Source organism: Oncorhynchus mykiss, chromosome 15, assembly GCF_057628025.1.
Source record: "Oncorhynchus mykiss isolate SJ-2025 chromosome 15, ASM5762802v1, whole genome shotgun sequence".
NCBI lineage: Eukaryota > Metazoa > Chordata > Actinopteri > Salmoniformes > Salmonidae > Oncorhynchus > Oncorhynchus mykiss.
The window spans coordinates 53857998-53883212 of record NC_143036.1 but is presented as its reverse complement, the minus strand read 5'-3'; the positions used below and the strand labels follow the sequence as shown (position 1 = coordinate 53883212).

General features: G+C 42.1%; 2 protein-coding genes across 54 annotated transcripts in view; both read left to right on the top strand.

Moving 5' to 3' along the window:
- The window catches only part of LOC110490253 (non-muscle caldesmon), a 55041-nt gene extending 45822 nt beyond the window's left edge, over nucleotides 1-9219 (top strand). For 12 of the 43 annotated variants that reach the window (XR_016486752.1, XR_016486751.1, XR_016486757.1 and 9 more), the window contains 5 exons: nucleotides 147-239; nucleotides 2512-2580; nucleotides 4082-4147; nucleotides 5857-5893; nucleotides 7283-9219. Coding sequence is in view for 23 of the 43 variants with exons in the window: in XM_090200350.1 (XP_090056476.1) it covers nucleotides 147-239; nucleotides 2512-2580; nucleotides 5857-5893; nucleotides 7280-7299 (219 nt within the window). In the remaining 20 variants the exon portion in view is untranslated. Of the gene's footprint in view, nucleotides 1-146; nucleotides 240-2511; nucleotides 2581-4081; nucleotides 4148-5856; nucleotides 5894-7279 lie in introns of all 43 variants that reach the window. The other 31 variants (XM_090200350.1, XM_090200351.1, XM_090200356.1 and 28 more) reach the window with 3 other exon arrangements.
- A 4675-nt stretch (nucleotides 9220-13894) lies between these two features.
- On the top strand, nucleotides 13895-22468 carry LOC110490254 (troponin T, cardiac muscle). Of its 11 annotated transcripts, XM_090200362.1 has the most exons (16): nucleotides 13896-13913; nucleotides 14664-14690; nucleotides 15274-15306; nucleotides 15502-15522; nucleotides 15837-15875; nucleotides 17137-17154; nucleotides 17601-17619; nucleotides 17733-17796; nucleotides 17902-18018; nucleotides 18726-18803; nucleotides 18910-19023; nucleotides 19154-19266; nucleotides 19514-19604; nucleotides 20326-20366; nucleotides 20684-20721; nucleotides 22254-22468. In XM_090200362.1, exons 8-16 carry the CDS (start codon nucleotides 17740-17742, stop codon nucleotides 22433-22435), a joined length of 831 nt encoding a protein of 276 aa, XP_090056488.1. In that variant the 5' UTR covers nucleotides 13896-13913; nucleotides 14664-14690; nucleotides 15274-15306; nucleotides 15502-15522; nucleotides 15837-15875; nucleotides 17137-17154; nucleotides 17601-17619; nucleotides 17733-17739; the 3' UTR covers nucleotides 22436-22468. The 11 variants fall into 11 exon arrangements, with proteins under 11 accessions (XP_090056487.1, XP_090056494.1, XP_090056491.1 ...); XM_090200370.1 differs by lacking the exon at nucleotides 20326-20366; XM_090200366.1 differs by lacking the exon at nucleotides 20684-20721.
- The last annotated feature ends 2747 nt before the right edge of the window (nucleotides 22469-25215 follow it).

Here is a 25215-nt window from a genome sequence, read left to right as displayed (position 1 = left end):
GGGAGGGGGGGGGGCTGAGAGAGAGGAAGGGGCTCGTTTCACTGCCACTTCCTGTTCATCCCCGATGACGAGCTGCCCAGGGCGTTCTGCTGAAGTTGAACTTTGTCCGTGTCTTTTTGTTTTTCTGTACCCCCCTCTCCACACAGGAAGCAGCTGGGATGAAGATAGGTGTGGCGGGCCGCATCAACGACTGGCTGAATAAAACCCCCGAGAGCAAAACGCCGGGAGGAAGGCCCGCGGTAGGTCGCCTCCACGGCCACCACTTACTGTACAGTGCTTTTGTCCTCTTTGCACCTCATCTAATCCTTAATTGAGATGAACTACGTCTTTTTTCAAGGGAGACAGCGAACAGACACTCATTATGAAACATACTATAAGTGCGGCCCCCAGCTCTGTGTTGCTCCTGCACTTCGGCTGTAGTATAAGCAAGTATTCATCAGACCAGACTTAAGCTCATTTGACACGACTGTGGGAAGCGTTGGAGTCAACATGGGCCAGCATCCCTGTAGAACGCTTTCGACACCTCGTAGAGTCCATGCCCGGATGAATTGAGGCTGTTCTGAGGGCAACTCAATATTAGGAAGGTGTCCTTAATGTTTTATACAGTATTTACTAATAGTTTTGAGAAGCGCTGTTAGCTACCATGTATTTTTTTTGTATATGTATTAATAATTGCCGTAGTAAGATGATGTGCCGTGTTGGGAGAAAATAGTCTAGCGTCACCCAGGGAATTTGAAATACAAATCATAGCAAAGTGGATGAGTTATAACCATGAAGTCATGAAGGGAAAAAAAACACACAGCACTTAACAGCAGTCATTTATTTGTGTTGTAAAAGCACATATCACATATTGTCAGAGTACGTATTAGTTTTAATATGAAATGTGGCACGGTTCCTACCATGGATCACATGCAGGTTATCAGAAGGACTTAGCGATTTAGTCAGGCAGGCTGCTTCCCATGCTGGGCTGCGTGGATGCATTCCAACATACCAGTGATTCGTCTCAAATGGCACCCTATTCCCTACGTAGTGCACTACTTTTGACCAGGGCCCATATTCCGCATTTATCCCATTATTTTACCCAAAAGGCTCAGGCTTTTCTGTTTCTATCTACGCGGCCTGGCACCCGTGTCTCACTGAGTCATGGCTATGGTGAACCTGCTTTAATTAAAAGCAACAGTCTTGAATGATGCAACGGTCGTTGATTCTGCTCGCCACAAGTCTTTAGGCGGCAGGTAGCCTCGTGGTCAAGAGTGTTGGGCCACTCACCAAAATGTCACTGGTCTGAATCTCTGAGCTGACTAGGTGAAAAATCTGTTGATGTTCCCTTGAACAGGGAACTTAACCCTAAGTCGCTCTGGATACGAGTGTCTGCTAAATGACTCAAATGTAGGGTCACACTGATGATAACTCAAGACCTGACATGAACATAAAACACTGGCGCCCCGCTGGTGTGGGGGTGAGTCTCAATGGAAAAGCGCTTGTAGAGTACTCCATAATGCTCTGATCAAAAATAGTGCATGGAATAAGGGTGCCATTTTGAATGCACTCCAGTCCCTGTGGTCTACTCCTGGACTATATTTCAACTTCAGACAGTGCTTATTTTAAGACGTTCAGGCACCCAGACCTGTTTTCGAATAGGTGCACAGATATGAATGCAAACTTACATACATACATACGGTAGCCACTCCCATAACCACTGCAGGAGTCATCGACCGTGGCGTAGTGATACGCCATGTGGCCGCTAGAGGGCCGTTGCCATGGTGACGCGGCGTTGAGAAGAAGTAGTGCAGAAGGTCCGGGCGTTGTGAGCGGTGTGGTGTGGCTGGTTATACGGTCGGTAACTTGATACCTGCTGCCGACCTTTGACGTGTAGCTTTTTAAACCGCTATGAACCCCTGTAGTTTTGCACGGACGTTAAAAGTAACTGTCACTTAAATAATTTCCGTAAAAGACTTGATTGATGAATCGTGATCGCTCTCCAATATAGATTCTGATATGGGTGACTGACATGCTCTCTGGGAACGTTTGCTCTGGTCTGCCTCTGCCTGCTGACAAATGATGTCTTGAAGTGACTGCAACACCTGTGTCTCCCTCTTGTGGTTAAACGGAGCATAACACAATTGCATTTCTGAAATAAATATTTTACTGACTGTCGCTCTTTCTTCTGTCTTCTTTCCTTTAGAAGCTTCTTCCATTCTTCAATCTGACTGTTTCTCATTTCCTCTGCGAGATCAGCACCTCTCTGCCTGGTAGTCCATCTCTGTCTTTTTTTCCTTCTTCTTCCCGCTGGACTTCTCTTTCTGCCTCCTCTCCTCTCATCCCTTTTCTCAGCACCTCAGGTATTGTAAAGTAATACAACCCCACTGTTGACGCATTTCTGTTTCCTCAACTCAAATACTGCAGCCATTGTTGGAATTGTGTGTCTTGAATATGAGTTGACGAGGACTACAGACACTGATGCACTCCCCCCCCTCTTCCTTTTTCCATCCCTCCCGTCTCTCTCTGCAGGATCTGAAGCCAGGGGATGTGACTAACAAGAGAAGTCTGTGGGAAAACAAGGGATCCTCCCCAGCCAAGGTAACCTGGCCCACCTGAACTCTTCGTAGTACACACACACACAAACACTTAGGAAAAAAAAGGTACTATCTAGAACCTTGAAGGGTTCTTCAGCTGTCCCAATAGGAGAACCCTTTGAAGAACCCTTTTTAATTCTAGGTAGAACCTATTTGGTTCCAGATAGAACCTTTTGGGGTTTTGGAAAGGGTTTTCCTATGGGGACAGCCGAAGAACCCTTTTAGAACCCTTTTGGAACCCTTTTTCCTAAGAGTGTACACACACATACATAAACACACATACCTGAGTTTAGACCATGGCTAATGCCATGAAGAATGTACACTGAACAAAAATATTAACGCAACATGTAAAGTGTTGTTCCCAGGTTTCATGAATTGAAATAAAACACCCCGGAAATGTTCCATAGCAACAAAAAGCGTATTTCTCTCAAATGTGTTTACATCGCTGCTAGCGAGTGTTTCTCCTTTGCCAAGATAATCCATCCACCTGACAGATGTGGCATATCAAGAAGCTGATTAAACTGCATTATCATTCACACAGGTGCCCCTTGTGCTGGGGACAATAAAAGGCCACTCTAAAATGTGCAATTTTGTCACACACATTGCCACAGATGTCTCAAATTTTGAGGGAGCATACATTTGGCGTGCTGACTGCAGGAATGCCCACCAGAGCTGTTACCAGAGAATTGAATGTTAATTTCTCTACCATAAGCCACCTTCGTCATTTTAGAGAATTTGGCAGTATGTCCAACTGGCCTCAACCGCAGACCACGTGTATGGCATTGTGTGGGTGAGCGGTTCGCTGATGTCAATGTTGGAAACAGACTGCCCCATGGGGGCGGTGGGGTTTATGGTATGGGCAGGCTTAAGCTACGGATGACTAACACAATTGCATTTTATCGATGGCAATTTGAATGCACAGAAATACCGTGACGAGATCCTGAGCCCCTTTTAAAGTATCTGTGACTAACAGATGCATATCTGTATTCCCAGTCATGTGAAATCCATAGATTAGGGCATAATTTATTTATTTCAATTGACTGATTTCCTCATATGAAGTGTAACTCAGTAAAATCTTTGAAATTCCTGCTTGTTGCGTTTTATATTTTTGTTCAGTATAGTTACAGATATGCAAAAAGTTTGCAAAAATCCAAAAAATTACTGGAATTTGTACCATCATACTTTCTCACACAACTGTGTCCCAAATGGCACCCTACTCCCTACACAGAGCACTTTTTATTTTTTTTATTTTACTACAGCCCTCTGGGTCTTGGTCTAAAGTAGTGCACTACATAGGGTGTAAGGTGCCAATTGGGACACACATACAGTATACTCCCCAGTACATTCGCATGATGTCACACAACAACAGTACACCTAAAAGTATACCTGGGGAGTGTTTTGAGGCCCTGTAGTATTCATCTGCTAGTTAATAATATCATATGATGTACATTTGCCAGGTAGGGGGATAACAACGGCTTGTTGCTTTGTCTTGTTTCTGTTTGAAGAGCTCTGAAGAAGAGCTCTCTTAGCTAGTTGACTTCACCGTTAACTAGTCTGGAAACCCTGGAGAGGTAAAGATGTTTTAAAGATCTCAACTTCGCTGCACTGATATTATCACTGGAATGACCTCAATCTACTACGATGTCAGGTCTTCTTCTCTTTTATTGGTAAAAATCACACTCAGGCCTGGTCCCAGATCTGTTTGTAGCAATGACAATAGGAGCTGGCAAGTCAGCACAAACAGATCTGGAACCAGCTGCACTGTAAATAGAGGTCCCTGTTAAGGGCCATGTGTTGTGCTATTGCTATTCTATAGGTAATTAGAGCCTCAAGTGCCTTTCACAAAACGGCTGTTCTTTATTTTTTTCCAGACTCTCATTTCTATGCCTCTCTTGACACAGCAGCAGCCATGCTTCCTGTATAGTCCTTTCTACTTTGCTCTATATTTCAATTCATGTTGTTGTAGAAGTACACTTCATTTTACACATAACTCTGGCCTTGCTAGCAGAACTATTACTTGCTACTGTATGTGTGGGTCCTTTTAACCACATTCTGAACAGGCAATTGTAAGAACAGCTATCTCCAACCTCTACTGTGACCCTCGTAATACAGGACCCCATGGCGCTCCAATGACCACAGTGTTGGCCACAACCCCACCATGTGGCCTCTGTTATTTACGAGGATGATATTTCACAGATAAAAGACACAATAATGATATTTATTTATGGAATGGCTCTAAATTTGGCCCCTGGAGCAGAGAGGCTTGTGAAATAGGCCTTGCTCTGCAGTCTCCCGATAGCTGAACACACAGACCGAGTATAGCAACCTGCCAGCAGTGCAGTCCAATCCTGTGGCGAGCCACATAGAGCTGGAGGGGCACTAGACTGCTGGTTAGTGCTGACGTAAACCAGGCGTGGAGCTGGGGAAGGTAGGGGGCTGGCGGTTATGAGCTGTGTTATTAACTAACCACACATTGTGGTGATGTCAGGAGAGCTGTATGAGGGGATAGGGGACATAGGGGCCTGATGGGCTTGGGATGAATTTATGGAAGCGGGCAGGGTATCGGTGTTTGCGTCCAGAATGGCCCTGGTCAAAATGAGTGCACACTGTAGGGAATAGGATGATATTTGCGACACAGACAGGACAGTGTTACCACAGGGAACTGTGGGAGATGTCGTCCACGACCAGGCTTTACTGGATAGACTTAGTGTGGTTGTGTGTTTTTTTTGTAGATGCAGGGTTTGGATGTGTTGGGCAGGATGTTCATGTTGTTTCCCAATTCCCCCGATTGGCTGGAATAATCTTCTTGGTTCGGGCAGGTAGCCTAGTGGTTAGGGCGTTGGACTAGTAACTGAAAGGTTGCAAGATCGAATCCCTGAGCTGACGAGGTAAAAAAAAATCTGTCGTTCTGCCCCTGAACAAGGCAGTTAACCCACTGTTCCTAGGCTGTCATTGTAAATAAGAATTTGTCCTTAACTGACTTGCCTACTTAAATAAATAAATAATATATATATATATATTTTAAATGCACCCTGTCTCAAACCTCTCTGTCTCAAACTGAAGGCCCTAAAAAGAATGGAAATCATTCTCAAATTAACATAAAACCTTCCTTATTAATGTAGAAGAGATCAATTTGGTCGAACCACAGCCTGAGATTGAAAGGTTCCAGTGCACACAGTATCTCTCAGGGTATGGCAGCATTGACTAAATGGACTGTTGAAGTGACTGCTACCTCGGATGACTTTCTCTCTGACTTTTCTCTCCATCTATCTTCTCTCAGGTGACTGGTAGAGGGGAGAATAAATCTGTTGCCAATGGTGAGTCCATTCTGTTACCATAACCAACATAGTTTTAAGGCTTATGCGGAGGTCAAAGTTGACTGACTGTGTGTGTATCTGTGCCCATCTTGTTTGGGCCTATGCATGTCTTTGTATCTACAATAGTCATAAGTCTGCTCTACTGACAATACCCACCCAGAGTCAGTGAGGTTAAAGGGGACTGCTCCGTCTGAAAAAGGACAGGGAAAGGAGCCTGTTGTAATTTACGACCATGTGGCCCAGCAGCACCCATAACTCCCTCCCTTCCTTCCCCAGCTCCCATAACTCCTTCCCTCCCTCCCTATAACACCATCGCCCCTGGGACCTGGTGCCAGCTGTAAATCATCTCTGTTTGCTGTTTGGCTCTCTGGCAAATGGCGGTTTCAGATGCCACTTTCGCATTGTGTTCTATTTCCAAAGTGGCCTGCCCACCACGACTCTTTTGTCCCAGTAGAGAGAACTGGCCTTCAGGGATGTCGGACGTGTCTGTGAAATGTGTCGTTTGTCCAAACCCCCCCCCTCATCCTCAACCCCCTCCTTACCCCGACATGGATTCTATTGTTGGGGTCGGACCTTCCAGGCTGTGAACAAATTAACAGCTGTTGGGTTGACACACTACTAGCTCGTGTGGTGGAAGATTATCACGCCATACACCTAATTTTGTCAGGGGCTAGCAGAGGAGAGGCAAACGTAATGTAACAAGCTCACTTCACCTTTCAGGCAAGGTGTGGTTCCATATTTGGTGCATTCTGAAAATCTCAACCCCAGACAATCTGTGTCTCTCTCTACTTTTAATGGTTAATGTGTAAAGTAGAGCGAGACGCTTGAAATAGCTACACACATCCAACGTTTCTCGACACACACACACACACACACACACACCTTGTATTCACTCCCCCTCTTTGTTGTCGCTGAGAGAAGGGAAAATGACAACATGGCAGGAGTCAGTTATATAAATGTCAGTAGAGACGAGTAGGCAGGCAGGGACCTCAGAGGCCTCTGACACTACATCGAACAGCATGCAACAACCCCAGTCTCATGCAGAAAGGCCTGCTTGACTGTTTTTCCCTGAGGGCTCTAGTCATACTGCAAAGACTTAACACCAGATCAAGATTACTACCAAGACCGAGGTCTCTTTAGCTGGCTAAATTTGACTGACTGTGTGTGTAAAGGCATAATGGTTTTGTCCTTCGGCTAGACATCCTACACCTCTTTCTAATAGTTAAATAAAGGTTAAATCATAAATACTTTTTTTTAAATGTAAAAAGTATGTGTGGGTAGGTGGATGGATGCGTGGGTCTAACCCATCTGAAATAGGTTAGAGGTTAGAGTATTCAACTCTTAGATTTTGACTGTAGCTCTGATAGACTTGTCTCTGTCCCTCAGCAGGTATGGGACACGAATGATTACAAAGAGCTTCTTCTGAAGGCTGGTGGGGACCAAGACAATCCAAGACTCTTCCTTTTTCTATGTGTATTATACCAAAACAATATGACCACCACCCTGAGGGAACCCAAGGAATGGAGAGAAACAGGAGATTTTATTTAATAAGCACCGTACTGAAACGAATAGCCACCATCTCGTATCTACAGTGTAGTGCCTTTGCACAACGAATTTGCTATGATTTACTTTCTCAACAAACAAAATAATATGCTGTGAAATTTGCATGTTTTTATGACATGGTGATTTGTTTTATATGTAATAAGAAAAAACTTGCAGAATAATTTTTTAAAAATTGAGATTAGATGTATTTCCCATACGCTCTTCAGTACGTGTGTACTTTTGATATAGTAGAGACATGGTTTTTATGAGGTTTCCAGTTCCACAATCATCTCCGTGTTCCAAAGAGAGATATCTACCATCAATGCTCTGTCCATGTCGTCCATCTCACTTCTTTTTTTTTATTTATATTTAAAGCAAAGCTTCACACATAGCTTATTTTATTCATGTTCACCAGTTCAGGAGAGAGATTATAAGCACTCCGTAGATTTGGCTTATTTCACTTTATTTTGTCTTACCGATAGTGCAACAACGGTCTGAGTTCATGTGTGTTAGCACAGAAGTACACGTCGTTATGAATATATTACTCTGTATCTTCTATTACAGCTTTATACTCAAGATTTTGTTTCGCTTTTGTACTCTAAACTTAAATGACTACCAACCGACAAGAGGCAATGAAAGGCAGTGCAAGCAACTAAAGGAAAGTTGTATATTAAGACGGCTATTATAACGTTTATTATCCTCGTTTCAATTTATTTATGTTTTTTTTTTTTTTACGTGTTTTGTCATTGGCTGTTTTTGTGGCTTTTGTACCTGCTGTTTTTGAATCTCTAAATTCACTTTGTTCAACTTTCAAACAACCCATAATGCAGCAGGTGTACTTAAGAGTTACATCGTCATTTTAGGGACTCTCTGACCCACAACATTCCACACCACTAAGCACACCGCCGGGCTTATTCACATGCATGCTCCAATGGCTTCTATCCAGGATGTTAAGAACCTCCGCGTTGTCAGTGAGGTTGTCTGAATATAGCAGGCCAGATACACATTTATACACCGTGCCTGTACCTTGAGACGGCATCAGTTTTAAGCCGTATGCCGCCTTGCCATTTAAGCCCAAATCCCATGTACTAATAACTATAGGACTCTGGAAGAAGGGAACGTGCACATTTAGATGTGGACAATGATCGAGGATTGAATCCGTCAACAGAAGACACATTTTGACTCCAGACGACAATTGCGCTTGACGCTTGTTTTGAGTTTTCTTAAAGTTGCATTTGCGGTATGTAAGATTGTGTTTCCAGCACAAATCCTTTACATCCAAAATGGTCTCAAGGCCTTGTTGTTGCAGGCACCGAATAAACTGTACCTTCCACTTTGCCAACTCAGTTTGACTTCAGCTGTTTCTTTCTTCTTCTCTTACCGTTTCATTATTGAGGTTTATGCGTTTCACGTTTCGCTCATTCATTTTGCATGACATGCTTTGTTGATCTGGGTATTAAATAAAGGTTATCAGGGGCATTGAAAGATTGTTCTGTGTAAACCTTGACAATTACATTCCGCGACTCCTTAGAACTACAAGCAATGGAGTCTGACCCAAAATATATGACATTATTTTACATTGCTGTTATTTCATATTTGGGTAATTTAGCTTTTTATTTCAAACACCCTCATTTATTGTGTAGAGTTAACTATGCAAGGCACACTATCTGCGGTTTCAGATCAAACTTTGTGATGGGAGTGGGTAGTTTCCTACAGAAGAAATGTTCTGAAATGTTTGTACCGCTGACTCAACAACCGCAATAAAGAGATATAAATTGTTCCAATTTGTCTAGTTTATTTTCCTCTTTCTCTCTAACACTGAACTCACAATATCATTGGCTGCTTAGACCGTTCAACCTCTACCTATCTTGGAACTCGGAACCAAATGAATGTTAAAAGTCTGTGTGAGTATGACATTACATGACTATAGCTATTAGATCAAGTCGTTGTTCCTCCTTTAATGGTTGAGAGATATACTAGGCTTTCTCTAGCTCCAGCAATAGACTTCACTGCCCTAGCCAATCAGAGATAAGAGGTGGTGACATTGGTGGCAGGGCTGTATTATGGGAGCCTTAAGAGTCTCATTGAACTTGTCTGTTTCTGGATCTCAACGAATAAGACCGGCCCAGCACTACTTTACCATCTCTCTTCCCTGTGGGGTTTGGAGGTAAGGCTATTAACTGTGACCCCTGACTTGACTGTGTGATGGTAACACTTTTTGCGTGCATGCATGAATGCCTGCTCTGAGGCTGGACCTATGCCTCATAACCCTTGTCAATCCGGGCACTGGGGATGTGGAATAAATGTTCTCTGGGCAAGAGGGACCATATCATATTTTTTTTTTGCATTCACAAATGCTGAACTAATACATTTCAGGCACTGCCAGAGAGAAAAGTTTTTTTTCTCCATTTGTTTGATTTGCTTCTCATGGCTCAGACTGGACAGAGACAGACTGTCAGTGGGCGCTAAGCTCGTCCTCTGTAGGGGGAACTGGGTGTTAGCATGCTTTGGGCTTTGACTTAATGCTGAAAGCGGCACCCGCAACATTCCTGCCACTGTCAGACCATGTTATTCCAGCGATCGAGCCAGGATCCAATACTGACCACACACATTAAAGCAAAACACATTTAATTCCACAGGGAAACAAGTCTCATCGCCTGTGAATTCTCGGTGGATTTCAGTTAATACGTTTTCAGACACAGCTCTTTAAACAGATGGTCTATATTCTACTTCACACCTCTCTTAGCTAGAGTTCTCTGTTGTAACCATTTGGGGGTCGGACTGGGACACTATGTCCTCAACTGAATTGAAAGTCTGTGTTAAAGAGCTACACTGTAGGCTAGCTACTTCAGTCCAAATGTATGTTATGCATAGGAGTGTGTCCCAAATACACTTCACATGAACTGGCATGTAAGGTCAGACGGTGGGCACAGGAAGGGACAGAAAAGGGGTTAGGGAAGGAGGGAGGGATGGGTGAGGTGAGGGGTAATGGTTTTCTAATCCAGGTCTCTAGGGTTGCTTCAGTTTTTACCTTCATGGCAAATATGGTCAATGTTAAGATTGACTCCCATCTCCTCTCATAGTTTCATAATGGGATCATCTTGGGAATGTAATGCATGTTGCTAAAAAGCTGTGGAGTTGATGGGTATTGTATGTAAAGCTCTAGATGGCTGGCCAACCCCTGTTGTCCAAAATAAGCTGGCCTTGACTGGCATGTTATTCATTGATTTACTGTGTGTGTGAATACGAGCACGCAGGCACTCAATAAGCTCAGCCAACTTCATTGTCTGGAAGAGCACCTAACACCTGCTGATGATCTGTGCTTTATCATGGTTAAAAATAACCCCTCTGTATATCAACGGAGTGACACTAGTTTTATGATCTGACGATTGGTCTTTCAAACGGAAAGGTGTCATCTCAAATGATTCATCCACACAATAGCATTCTGACATTTGTTAGTTAAATATAGGACTATATAACCTCAGGAATCTGTTTCTGTCTGTAAAGGTAATGATAACCTTCAGGTTGTCCCTAAAATGCCCCGAATGTGGTATGACAAGGCCATCAGCTTGAAATAATAAGTTGAATTAAAGGGACAGTGCATATCTGGGAGATATCTGCTATTCCTTAGCACATGTGCAACGTGTTCACCTTCTGCTTCTAGAATAGAGTAAACACATTTAGTGCACTGATTTACGATTGGGATGGCAGGGCAGTGGTTGTAAAGAATGAAATAAAAAAGTTGAATTTACTGTTATCTGTTTGCCTTAAACTGGAAATCTATAAACAAAGTATTGGAAAGTAACAGTGCATTTTAGTGCCTGGTGCAAAAATGCTTAAATGTGGCCCTCAAAGTGTCCATTGCAGTCCCAGTCCCAGTGTAATGGTTAGTGTGTTATCCTGACTATAGAGCAGAGAGGAGAGGCCCTCCATGCCAAGAGGAAATGGCTGAGGATTAGTCTTGGAGCTGTTTAGAGATGGGGGCCTCAGGGCAGCCAGTGCCAGTGGTGAAAGAACACCACATACACTACTGTTCAAAAGTTTGGGGTCACTTAGAAATGTCCTTGTTTTTGAAAGAAAAGCCATTTTTTTTGTCCATTAAAATAACATCAAATTGTTGTAAATGACTATTGTAGCTGGAAACAGCTGATTTTTTTATGGAATATCTACATAGGCGTACAGAGGCCCATTATCAGTAACCATCACTCCTGTGTTCCAATGGCACGTTAGCTAATCCAAGTTTATCATTTTAAAAGGCTAATTGATCATTAGAAAACCCTTTTGCGATTATGTTAGACCAGCTGAAAACTGTTGTCCTGATTAAAGAAGCAAGAAAACTGGCCTTCTTTAGACTAGTTGAGTATCTGGAGCATCAGCATTTGTGGGTTCGATTACAAGTACATTAGAGTGTCTAGTTTGAGAAACAGATGCCTCACAAGTCTTCAACTGGCAGCTTCATTAAATAGTACTCGCAAAACACCAGTCTCAACGTCAACAGTGAAGAGGCGACTCCGGGATGCTGGCCTTCTAGGCAGAGTTCCTCTGTCCAGTGTCTGGGTTCTTTTGCCCATCTTAATCTTTTATTTTTATTGGCCAGTCTGAGATATGGCTTTTTCTTTGCAACTCTGCCGAGAGGGCCGCATCCTGGAGTCGTCACTTTACTGTTGACGTTGAGGCTGCTGTTTTGCGAGTACTATTTAATGAAGCTGCCAGTTGAGGACTAGTGAGGCGTCCTCTAACTCAGTTGTGCACCGGGGCCTCCCACTCTTTCTATTCTGGTTAGAGCCAGTTTACGCTGTTCTGTGAAGGGACTAGTACACAGTGTTGTATGAGCTCTTCAGTTTCTTGGCAATTTCTAACATGGAATAGCCTTCATTTCTCAGAACAAGAATAGACTGACGAGTTTCAGAAGAAAGGTCTTTGTTTCTGGCCACTTTGAGCCTATAATCAAACCCACAAATGCTGATGCTCCAGATACTCAACTAGTCTTCTTTAATCGGGACAACAGTTTTCAGCTGTGCTAACATAATTGCAAAAGGGTTTTCTAATGAGCAATTATCCTTTTAAAATGATAAACTTGGTTTAGCTAACACAACGTGCCATTGGAACACAGGAGTGATGGTTTCTGATAATGGGCCTCTGTACACCTATGTAGATATTCCATTAAATATCAGCCGTTTCCAGCTACAGTAGTCATTTACAACATTAATCATGTCTACACTGTAATGGACAAAAAATGTGCTTTTCTTTCAAAAATAAGGACATTTCTAAGTGACCCCAAACTTTTGAACGGTAGCATACATGTACATAGACTCCACTCAAACACATCAGATATTACTGTACTGTGCATCTCTATTTGCCACGGATGAAAAATGTTACTAGTTCTGAGTGGGTTTGAAATGGTCCCTATTCCTTATCTAGTGCACTAGAGCCCTGGTTAAAAGTAGTGCACTATATCAGGAGTAGGGTGCCATTTTAGACACAGATTTGTGTGGGGAGGAAAGATTCAAAGGGTTCGGTCTTTATCAAGTATTTCTGCAATCCATCCATGCCCCTGTCACCACTCTATTCCTTCCCCCCTGCGCTTATTTGTGTGAAATAGAAAACCTCAGTACTCTTGTCTCTCATGTCCAGGTAATCCAATCTAAACATGGCAGATGAAGAAAATGAGTAAGTCTCGCCTATTTATCTTTGTCATCTCAGAAACTATAGAAACGACAGCCAGTGTATCTAGTGATGAAGATGTTATCCAAAACAATGTCGTCCAAAACAATGTCACATGTTTTTTTGTTTGTTTTCTTTTCAGGGAGGAAGGTACAGTAAGACTTTGAGAATGTATTATTACTTTTTGACTGAACAAAATATGCTTCAAGCCACTGTACGCTGAGTGTACAAAACATTAGGAACACCTGCTCTTTCCATGACATAGATTGACCAGGTGAATCCAGGTGAAAACCTATGATCCTTAATTGATGTCCCCTATTAAATCCACTGCAATCAGTGTAGATGAAGGGACAGGTTAAAGAAGGATTTTTAAGCCTTGCGACAATTGAGAGATGTGTGTGTGCACAATTTACAGGGTGAATGGGCAAGACAAGATATTTTGAAACGGGGTATGGTAATAGGGGCCAGGCGCACCAGTTTGAGAATGTCAAGAACTGCAACACTGCTGTTTTTTTTCACGCTCAACAGTTTCCCGTGTGTATCAAAAATGGTCCACCACCCAAAGGACATCCAGCCACACAACTGTGGGAAGCATCCCTGTGGAACGCTTTCGACACCTTGTAGAGTCCATGCCCCGGCAAATTGAGGCTGCTCAGAGGGGAAAAGGGGTTTACAACTCAATATTAGGAAGGTGTTCCTAATGTTTTGTACACTCAATTGCACATATAATAAGATTAAGATTGACTATATTAGCTATATTGCTGAGCTGACTTCACCTATGTCTGCGCAGTCGCAGAAACCCCCGCAGAGGAAGGTAAAAGCTTTGCATGGCTCCGTGCGTTACTTGGACATTGTTTGATGGAGCGCATGATAGATATACTGTAGCAAGTCTATTGTGTTTCTTGTGTCATTGTCAAAGCCTGTCATAGGCCATTCGTTACTGTTTACACTCAAATTCTCCGTGAATTTAAAAAAAAGCATGCTTCGTGTACCTGATCAAAATACACACGTTAAGTGAGATCTTTTTCACGTGAAATTTAAAATGCTATGTCTACGTTTTGTCTGTCAAGATAAACATGTGGAATTTGCATATCATTTGTATACTGATTTCCTACCCTTCTGTCTCTGTGGTGTATGCTTACATCGACATCCAATTCATGAGAATGAGACTTATACCCTTTTCTTGCGTCCATCTCCATAGACAGTGTTGTTCACTCCAGAATGATTCTCAATGTTCTGACAAAGGTTGCATGACATGTTTGTATGTACTGTATGGAAATCACGCTGATACTGAATCAGATTTAAACAATTGGATCCAATCTGATCCTTATGTATGAAAATGACTTTCATACCAGTTTGATGGTGTAATAAACAGTTTGCCTTGATCTTATCGTAGAAGTGGCCCCGACGACAGATCTAGAATAAGATCACCCAACCCCAATTCTAAACCACAATCATTATTATCCTTAAACAATATCTGAGCCTAGGTCAGTGGTTAGGGCCAACTTCTACCAACTCATTGCTTTATATAGAACCACTAATCAATCTTCTGTCCACTCATCAGTCGAGGTTGAAGTCCCAGCAGAGGAAGGTAAAGCTTCCCATGTGCTGTGAACTGCATGGAAACAGATCTATATATTATCAAGATACGCATATTGTACAGCTAGAGATTCAGTTTTCTTCAGGGTTGAAATCATCTATATTCCTAGGTCATACATACCAGTTTCATAAAATGCATTGTAACATTTTGCCTCTAGTCACTGGTACCTTCATTTCAGGCGGCATACAGTATTCCTATTAGCGCTGCCTTCATGATTTTGGCTGTATTAATGATGAACAAAACAATGCGCTTTATTCATATGTCTGATGTCCTTACAATAGAGGCTGCTCCTGCTGAGGAAGGTCATGACCTTCAATGCTTCATATGTAGAGATTCTGCATGCTAATATACATGTAATATACCCCACATACAAGTTATATACTGTACCAAATAGGTTACATTTAGAAACATTTAGAAAAATATTTTGGTTTTGTAGTCAATCAAGTTGAAAGCAGTTGTCTAGCAGATATATATATATATATTCCTAATCAGAGCAAAGACTGTATTTCTCTCTGCCTTATTGTCTCTGCCTTAGCATAACAGTGGCTGACACTAAACAAACGTATGCTTTTAGCTATAACAGAACCTGCCCCAGAACCTGTAGAAGGTAAAGCTTTTCTTGGCTATTATTATTATTATTATTGGCTACCTACCAAAAAAGTTATCATCTTTATCAAAGGGATAGTTAAGTGATTTATCTGCAGTATATCTAAATATGTACAATTGCTGAACTATCCCGTTTTCAAGTCATTTGCTTCACTCATTGCAAATTCACTAATCAACGACATGACTTTTACCACAGAACCTGCCTCTGCAGTTGTAGGTAAATAAACCGTGTCATGGCTTGATATGCTTCTTGTTTTTGCACATTATTATTATGATTGAATGATCATAATAATTGATCCCCTTGCTAATCCTTCCCTACCGTTACCATAGAGACCACACTAGACGTAGAACCAGGTGACGCTTTCTTGCTTTTCACATTAAATATCACTGCTGCACGTTAGGATGCGCCCTAGCTACGGCATCTATGATTAGACTTTTCTTTTCCGTCTTGCCAGAGATAAGTGTTTAGAGTAAGTCTGTCTTGTTTGCTTCAAGCTTTATTCACATACTAATATTGTATCTTCACTATAGAACCAGAGCCAGAACCAGAGCCAGAGCCAGAAGTAGAAGGTAAAGGCCATTTTTGCTTTACCATGGTCTTTAGTTTCTAGTATATATGTATATTTGTGCTAATAGTACACATTCACTAATGCCAGTGAAGTAATCGAAGACACATGAGCAATTGGTATTATATTAATGTAGCATACAGTACATACGCATTTTCACAACACTGACTGAGTTATTTTTATTTATATATTATAATATATATTATTGTTCTCGACTTCATATTTTTACACTCAACTGATCCACTCCTCGTTCTCTTAACCTTACAAAAGAGCCCACTGCAGTAGAAGGTAATTTTGATATTTTACCTCGACATTACGAAGTTTTCCCCTGCATAGATAATACCTTCTATCTGCAGTAGTAACATAATATATTAACTAGGCACGACAGCAGCATGCAGCTAATCTGTCCCACGGGTGCTGTCAAAGCCGCAACAAAATATTTTTGCACATTCATTTTCGTAATTATTTGCTTCATTGATTCATTCATGTGTCCTTGCGACAGTGCCCCTGTTGTAGTAGGTAATGCTTCTTGGCTTCATTTTACAAATATGTACAGTACATCGTCTCATATTCTATTATTCGCTTCACGCCATCCTATCTTTGCTAATCAGTCTGATGATGCTTTTATCACAGAGCCGCCATATTGGCCATATACCACACCCCCTTGGGGCCTTATTGCTTAAATAGCACACCTTGCACATGTACCATTTGGGCCCCTTTAGCATACCCAGCGAACAAACGTATCATATTGATAACCCCCATTACTGATTCATATGTACTGATTCAATACCAATAGACCTTTACAGCATGTGTTTTTACAACGTCATATTCTCATATGTCACTGATCCACACTTCAGTCTTATCGACTACTAAACAAATCCTTCTCATGTCCCTCACATAGAAACGCCTGCAGGAGAAGGTGCCTGTTAATACGTTGTTGTCTTGTACAGAATGCATGAAGTGTAGACCTATAACTATAGACTGTGACGGTCTGCTGTGAATGTTCTTTTGTATTCTTTAGTATCTAATACTCTGTGTTTTATACCATTCCGCTGCCTGTCAGAACATTGAGCCATCACTATGTGATAATGCATTGGTGTTGGTTGCGTAATACACACTTTCATACAGTAGGTTTCACTAGATAAGGCCTATCACTGAAATATCCTGCCGTAATAATCCAATTTGTTACCATAAATGTGTGAGTATTCTGTTGAAAGCTCTGTGTGTATTCATCCCTTCTTTTTCTGTATGTTTTTCACCAACAGCAGGTGGAGAGACTCAAGGTGAGCGCTGTCTAGTTCTTTGTAACTATAGTTCTAGATCGAGTCTTGTTCTATGTAACTAGTCCTAGGTCTAGTCTTGTTCTATGTAACTAGTTCTAGGTGTAGTTGTCAAGTTCACTGTATGTATTTTGTAGAGAATTTCAGAAAATCATGTGTCTCAGTCTAATAATATTGGATTGTTTTTGCTATAAAACAAGACCGTACATAAGCCATATGTAGATTTAGTTTTGAGAAGTTTTGAAAAACGTCTGTTGAAACATTTTCAAAGGTATTTATGTTTTAAAATACTTTTCAAACCTTTTTCTAAATTTGGTTAAGAGGCATTTCAAAACATTTCGATTTTACTAATCAGATTTATATTGATTTTGATCACTTCTTATTTCTACTTTGAATAAAATATAATATAATATATCATATAATATATCATATATCATTGTAACTTACAGATTCCAAAGCCAAACCAAAGTAAGTGTTTGATTCTATTTCGGCCAATAACTTTCTCTTGTGGTTTGCCGTGTCACTGAATCAAAGTAATTGAATGGAGAGTATTTGATGGAATCATCTCTAATGTTTTTCAGAAGTTTTATGCCAAATGTTGCCCCTCCAAAGCTACCAGAGGGAGATGGTAAAGTCGATTTTGACGTGAGTGATGTAATCCTACCAGCAAGATTATCTGAATATAGCAATAAGAGTGCCCAACTCACTAATCACACTGTGTGTGTGTGTGTGTGTGTGTGCGGTTTACAGGACCTGCATAGGAAGCGTCAAGAGAAGGACATGGCTGAGCTGACCTCTCTGATTGAGTCTCACTTTGTCCAGAGGAAGAAAGATGAAGATGAGCTCATCAGTCTCGTCAACAGGATTGTAAGTCCTCTACTGTGGCACAGCTGGAGCTCACACACACACACACTGCTCACACACAGCTGGAGCTCACACACACACACACACACACTGCTCACACACAGCTGGAGCTCACACACACTCACTGCTGGAGCTCACACACACACACTGCTGGAGCTCAGACACAAACACTGATTACACACAGCTGGAGCTCACACACACACACACTGCTGGAGCTCACACACACACACTGCTGGAGCTCAGACACACACACTGCTCACACACAGCTGGAGCTCACACACACACACACTGCTGGAGCTCACACACACACACTGCTGGAGCTCACACACACACACTACTCACACACAGCTGGAGCTCACACACACACACTGCTCACACACAGCTGGAGCTCACACACACACACTGCTGGAACACTACATGGGCGTGTTGGTGAACTGCACACGTAATGAGTGACATTGCAAGCCTGACGTTCTGGCTGGCTCCCATAGCTTAAGCCCAGGCTCAGTGTGCCAACATAGTCTTGAGGTACGCAGATTAATAAAGTTGGATACCTTATCTATGTGTGTGTGTGTGTGTGTGTGTGTGTGTGTGTGTGTGTGTGTGTGTGTGTGTGTGTGTGTGTGTGTGTGTGTGTGTGTGTGTGTGTGTGTGTGTGTGTGTGTGTTGGTGTGTGTGTGTGTGTGTGTGCGTGCGTGCGTGTGTGTCTGCAGGAGAAGCGTCGTACCGAGAGGGCAGAGCAGCAGAGGATTCGTGCTGAGCAAGAGAAAGAGAGACAGGCCCGTCTAGCCGTGAGTCTCTCATTGTGTAATGTTTCCATTGTGATATCAAGATCAACTGCGGCCCAAGTTGTTTTCTTCTCTTCTTTAACCTTCTGTTGCTCACTCCCCGACGCAGGAAGAGAAAGAGAAGAGGGAGCAAGATGAACAGCGTAGGAAGCACGATGATGACGCTAAGAAGAAGAAGGCCCTCACTACCATGACTCACACGTACGGTGGCATCCAACAGAAGGTCAGCGCTAGCTCCACACTCACTCGCTCTCTCTCATGATTACAACATTCGCATCAGATTTGCTGCCCCCTCGTGGTTATCTTGACACTTGCGTGCCCTCTCGCTGTGCTGCGGTGATGTCCATCCACAGCAAGAGGGCAAGAAAGGAGCCAAGAAGCAGACGGAGAGAGAAAAGAAGAAGAAGATTCTGGCTGACAGAAGGAAGGCTCTGATCATTGACCATCTCAACGAGGACAAACTCAAGTATGATGTATTTAATTACCCCGAAATACTCACAGGTCTTTGGCTGAGTCCCAAATGGCACCCGGGCTCTGGTCAAAAGTTATGCACTTTTCAGGGACACAGGTTGAAAGCTCTATTTCATTGTTGAAATGATCTACTGTACATAAATACATATGGTTGCTTAGAAAGTCTCCTGTGAAAGAGAGACCAAAAGTAGAACCGCATGCGCTGACTGAACGCTGGCTTCCCATTGGTTGTCGTCCTGCAGGGAGAAGGCCAATGAGCTGTGGCAGTGGATGATGGAGTTGGAGGCGGAGAAGTTTGACCTCAGCGAGAAACTGAAGAAGCAGAAATACGACGTAAGGGTTCTCACTCAGGTCCAAGCTATGGTGATATTACCCGTGGCTGTACTGTGCATTGTGATCCACAGGGTAAAAACAAGATCACTGGTCGTGCCAATGACATGACAGCATAGTACGGTGATGATTGCAAGATTGTGATCTTTTACCTCAAATGGGTCTGGGTCTTTTTCTTGTGTCCTGACCTCCATATCATCTCCTCTGAACTCCTTATCATCTCCTCTGTCATCCAATGACTGCATACCACAGGAGGCTGGTGAGGGGAGGACTGTTCATAATAAATAATGGGAGTGAAATGAGAATAAATGTACTTACTACAACAGTGATAGGGTTGTCTCACCTACCTTAAAATGAATGCACTGACTGTGTACGTCTCTCTGGGTAAGAGGGTCTGCTAAATGACTCAAGTGTTACTGTCTAATGAATGGTATCATTCGTGTTTGATACCATTCCATTTATTCCGTTCCAGCCATTCCTATGTGCTCGTCCTCCCCAATGAAGGTGCCACCAGCCGCCTGTGCTCTATACCAAAGCATTACACGTGTCCCTTAACATTCTGTAAATGGAGTCCATTTCACTGAGAGTAACTTACACTCATGAAATACAAAGCAGTTGAAATATATACATGCGTAACAAGCCACATCCCCTATTCTGAAACTGGTGGTGTTAATCCTACTCCCTACGAGGGGCGCAGCTGTCTAAAACTCTGACTTGCTTTCAGATGAATGTTCTCCAGACCCGAATCAATGAGCAGCAGAAGTTGTGAGTAATGGGCTGTGGGGGCGTCAACCTCACTGTTGTGTAGTCCGCTGTCAGTCGTTGTTGTCAGAGTGAGCGTTTTTTATTTTACACTCGGGGCTCAGGGAAGCTCAACCGGGCGACCGGGTCAGGTCAGGTGGTGGACCACAGGTGAATCCTTTCGACCACAGGTGAACCACTGGTGAACCACACGCTCCTCAGACAGGTGGTGGTGCAGCCAGGCCGTGGCTCCAAACTGCAGGATTCCAGGTTTCCCTACAGGTGTCAGTCAGTGTGTTGTCTCAGTTCTTAGGCAGCCTCCACTGTGTGTCCCTTCACAGATCAATCAGCTTCTGGCCCGTGTCCAGGACCACCAGAGGTAAGTACCCAGAGCCACACTGGTCAGTTTCCCCTCTATTTAAAAGAGCTTGGGGGGCCTAAACCAACCAAGCAATTATATTGAATGCTACTCATTAAAAACATATTAAAAAAATAAAAGCCCAGTGTTGGAGTACTATCAAGACATTCAGGGGTGTCTCAAAAAGTCTCAAGTGGCTTCCTCTCTTCGTCTCCTCTCCTTAATCTGTATTGATCTGAAGACACAGGGTGTGTGAAAGCAACCTTTCCTGCTTTTTTTTTTCATCAATGCAGACAAAGGAAAGGAGACAAGGTGAAGGAGCTACTTTAGACCATTGAGATACACCAATTGTCCCTCACCCATTCACTGTTCACTGTCTTAACCCCAAGGCCTTTTAAAGTCACATGATCCTGCTTGAAGAGAACTAGCTGGGCGCATATGATTCAACCTGGGAGAAAACATTAGGATCGTAGTGCTGCATCCTAATTTGACCAGTCTTTTAAGTGGCTCCTTCCATTCCATCCATCCCTCTCCATTCATCTAGAATAGACCCCAGTAGTCTGGGAAGATCGTGATCCTAATCAACAGCCTACTATTGGCCACAGAATATTGTGTCATCATCAAAACTGACAGTAGATTATATTCTCTGTAGGCTAAGGAACTTAGTTAAGTTGTATGTATTGCAGTGCATACAATATGTACTGTAATGCCTCCAAAAAATGACCTCTGGACAAAAATGTGTAAGTTAAAGTACAGAATCCAAGATGTCTGGGTTGACTCCTGTCCACTATCTGAAGTTTCACAGTTTTCTGATGGTAAGTTGAATTTTACAGATAGATTGGCTGGCTATAGCTTTTTAACTCATATGTCAGACTTTAGGAATGATAGATTGATAGCCTATGATAAATTATACATTTCAATTGTGCATTATGGGTGAAATTCTAACTTCCAATTCAGTCAAATGTTCACTTAGTCATGCACTGATGTCAATGGGAAACTACGAGAAAATGAAAGCTAGGATTTGGCCCTAAGAGAACATCACGGTAAGACCGCTGAAGATAGGACACGATCGCCATGTCATTCATTCATTCATCCTCGTCCTTCACTAACCCCTGTTTGTGAAAGTTCTGTGTTCTCTTTCATCCTGTGACGCATGCCAACTCTCACAGAACTGTCTCTGTTTCCATTCCCATCTCCCCTCTCCCCGCTTTCATGCATCAGTCTATCTATCTCTGACTCATTCTTTCAAAACTCAACTCTCTTTCTGGTCCTGTAATCATTATAGAAAATGTTGAGGATAGATATGCTGAAGATGTTGCTGGTAGAACCTTTGAATGGCCTCCATATACATGTCCTCAATATTTAAAATATTTTGTTGGTCATATGTATTCACCTACATTAGCATAATAATCACTTTTACTATTCCTTTTAGCTCTTAGTATAACTACATGTATTGTTCTTAAGTATATCAATATAATAGCGACACCTACTGGTCAGATAGAAACAGTGACAGAGGTGTTTGACTGGTCTGTCGACTCTGTGTGGTTTCACAGTGCCAAGGGCAGAGGCAAGGCCAAGGCGGTCAGGAGGTAATGAGACCTGGCAGGATGAAGTCTCCAGGACTGAGACGCCAGATGATGATGGAAGATTGTTTTGTTGTTCTTCTTGTTATCAGTGCACATGCAAATTGCTATGGAAATGTGCTGTTGTCACGGTCACTGTTTGCTGTGCATGAGGCTAGAAACAATAAAAAGATGTTTGCTTTTGATTGTGTCTGAGTTAATTTCAAAGAAAAATAATGAAAAGTTTGAGGCCGAAAAAAAAATTACAAGACTGGTGCTACCCATATGATAATGCACGGAAGACTCCAGCAAGTCGCTTTGGATAAATGCGTCTGCCAATTTGTATATATTATTATTATTATATAATGTACAATACTGTGGCTCCAGTAGCGCTGACGCTTTCGTCTCAATTCCCTGGGGGTCGTGAATTCAAATCTAGCTTCCTTCTCTCCCTCCACCTCCGGCTGATAACTTAACATAACGTAAAGCGTTTCGAGCATCTGGGAAAAGCGTTATATAAATCCAATCAATTGGTATTATTAGACTTGGCAACAAGTGATTGAAATAAATACATCTATCTGTTAACCAGACATATAATACCACAGTACAACATAACACATAATAGTGCCTGCCCAGTGCAATCCCTTACAGAAAGAACACGACTTCACGTGTAGAAAATCACGATTTCACATAAGAAAAGTCACTTGACAACATGCTTTAGGGACATTTCACGTGATGTTTCACATGTGAAATCGGGTTTTTGGAACACTGCACATGTGAAAACAGAAATGATACACAATGCTTTTATCATAGTGTTTTCGATGTACATATTTGACACACATGATTATATTGTGTGTGTTTATTTCTACAGTTATTAATAATCATTTTGTCCTTACCTGGGATTTGAACGCCATTCCGATCGTCCTGTTACCCCCACCATGTCTGTGTCAAAAACTGATTCCACCTACACTGGACTTTAAACAAATGATAAAAATACATTCAAAACTGTATTTATCATAGTGATTCAGGAGTAACACTGAAATAGAATAGTATGCCCCATCAACATTAGATATATATACAGAAAACCCTCAAATGACTGAAATACCTCAATTAAATCAATGATGTGAAAATACACAGATTAACTGATAACTAAAATAGCAGTGCACCTGGCACTCTTTTGCTAAGTGTATAGGTAATGAATGAGTAGGGGAATACTACAGACTTTGTGGCACAGCAGAAATATCCTCACACCTCAAATCCCAGGTCATATTTTAGCTGAACAGCGAACCACTCACTTTAAAACCACCATACCTTTTCATTACTTTACTTATAAATTGTTTGGGATGGTTTGGGACCATCACGTGATGTCCTGACAACTGGTAAAACACATGCCTTGAGAACATCTCACAAACATCCTAATATGGTCCTCACCCTTAACGGAAAAAACACATGAATTTGACGAGATCGCATGTGATCAAATGTGAAGTTAACGTGATAAACGTGGCAATATGTAAAGCAAAATCTGAAAACATGAAACGACAAATGACAACATGTAAGCACGTGTGAAAACATGATCTCATGTGATGTTCCAAAAATAAGTTTGCAAATGATTTCAAATGTGAAATTTCACTTGCACATGATTTCACATGTGAAGTGTTCCAAAAACACATTTTCACATATGAAATGTCACACAACGTGTTCAAAAACACGCTTTCACGTGATATTTCACATATGAAATCATTTGGAATTTCCATAAGGGGAACACCAGAAACCTGAATTTCCTGCTACACCACCAGGTCTGTGGCCATGACAGAAATCAGCCACAGATTTATTGTCAAGAATACATTTTTGCACTGCTAAAAGTTGCACAGAATCAAGTCAATAATTGTGCGATTATCTGACAACACTAACAAAAAAGTAGCAGTGCTCAGGGACACATAACATGAAGTGTGCATAAATGCACTCAGGTTTGAACTTGTACACTTTCGGTCTGGAATACAATTAATGTCGCAGCAGTGCTTGGTAACTATGTAACTTAGCAGTGCTTGGTAACTATGTAACTCAGCAGTGCTTGGTAACTATGTAACTCAGCAGTGCTTGGTAGCTATGTAACTCAGCAGTGCTTGGTAACTATGTAACTCAGCAGTGCTTGGTAACTATGTAACTTAGCAGTGCCTGGTAACTATGTAACTCAGCAGTGCTTGGTAGCTATGTAACTCAGCAGTGCTTGGTAACTATGTAACTCAGCAGTGCTTGGTAACTATGTAACTTAGCAGTGCTTGGTAGCTATGTAACTCAGCAGTGCTTGGTAACTATGTAACTCAGCAGTGCTTGGTAACAATGTAACTCAGCAGTGCTTCAAAATGTATTTGTTAACAAGAACATACAGTGGGGCAAAAAAGTATTTAGTCAGCCACCAATTGTGCAAGTTCTCCCACTTAAAAAGATGAGATAGGCCTGTAATTTTCATCATAGGTACACTTCAACTATGACAGACAAAATGAGAGAAAAAAAAATCCAGAAAATCACATTGTAGGATTTTTTATGAATTTATTTGCAAAGTATGGTGGAAAATAAGTATTTGGTCAATAACAAAAGTTTATCTCAATACTTTGTTAAATACCCTTTGTTGGCAATGACAGAGGTCAAACGTTTTCTGTAAGTCTTCACAAGGTTTTCACACACTGTTGCTGGTATTTCGGCCCATTCCTCCATGCAGATCTCCTCTAGAGCAGTGATGTTTTGGGGCTGTTGCTGGGCAACACGGACTTTCAACTCCCTCCAAAGATTTTCTATGGGGTTGAGATCTGGAGACTGGCTAGGCCACTCCAGGACCTTGATAAGCTTCTTACGAAGCCACTCCTTCGTTGCCCGGGCGGTGTGTTTGGGATCATTGTCATGCTGAAAGACCCAGCCACGTTTCATCTTCAATGCCCTTGCTGATGGAAGGAGG

What these genes read in the sequence shown, in the direction of transcription:
- LOC110490254 (XM_090200363.1), top strand. Translation starts at nt 17,740, where the DNA reads ATGCCAAATGTTGCCCCTCCAAAGCTACCAGAGGGAGATGGTAAAGTC. An exon ending in ATGGTAAAGTCGATTTTGAC is followed by an intron (nt 17,797 to 17,901) that starts GTGAGTGATGTA and finishes TGCGGTTTACAG; the next exon opens with GACCTGCATAGGAAGCGTCA. An exon ending in CGTGTCCAGGACCACCAGAG is followed by an intron (nt 20,722 to 22,253) that starts GTAAGTACCCAG and finishes GTGGTTTCACAG; the next exon opens with TGCCAAGGGCAGAGGCAAGG.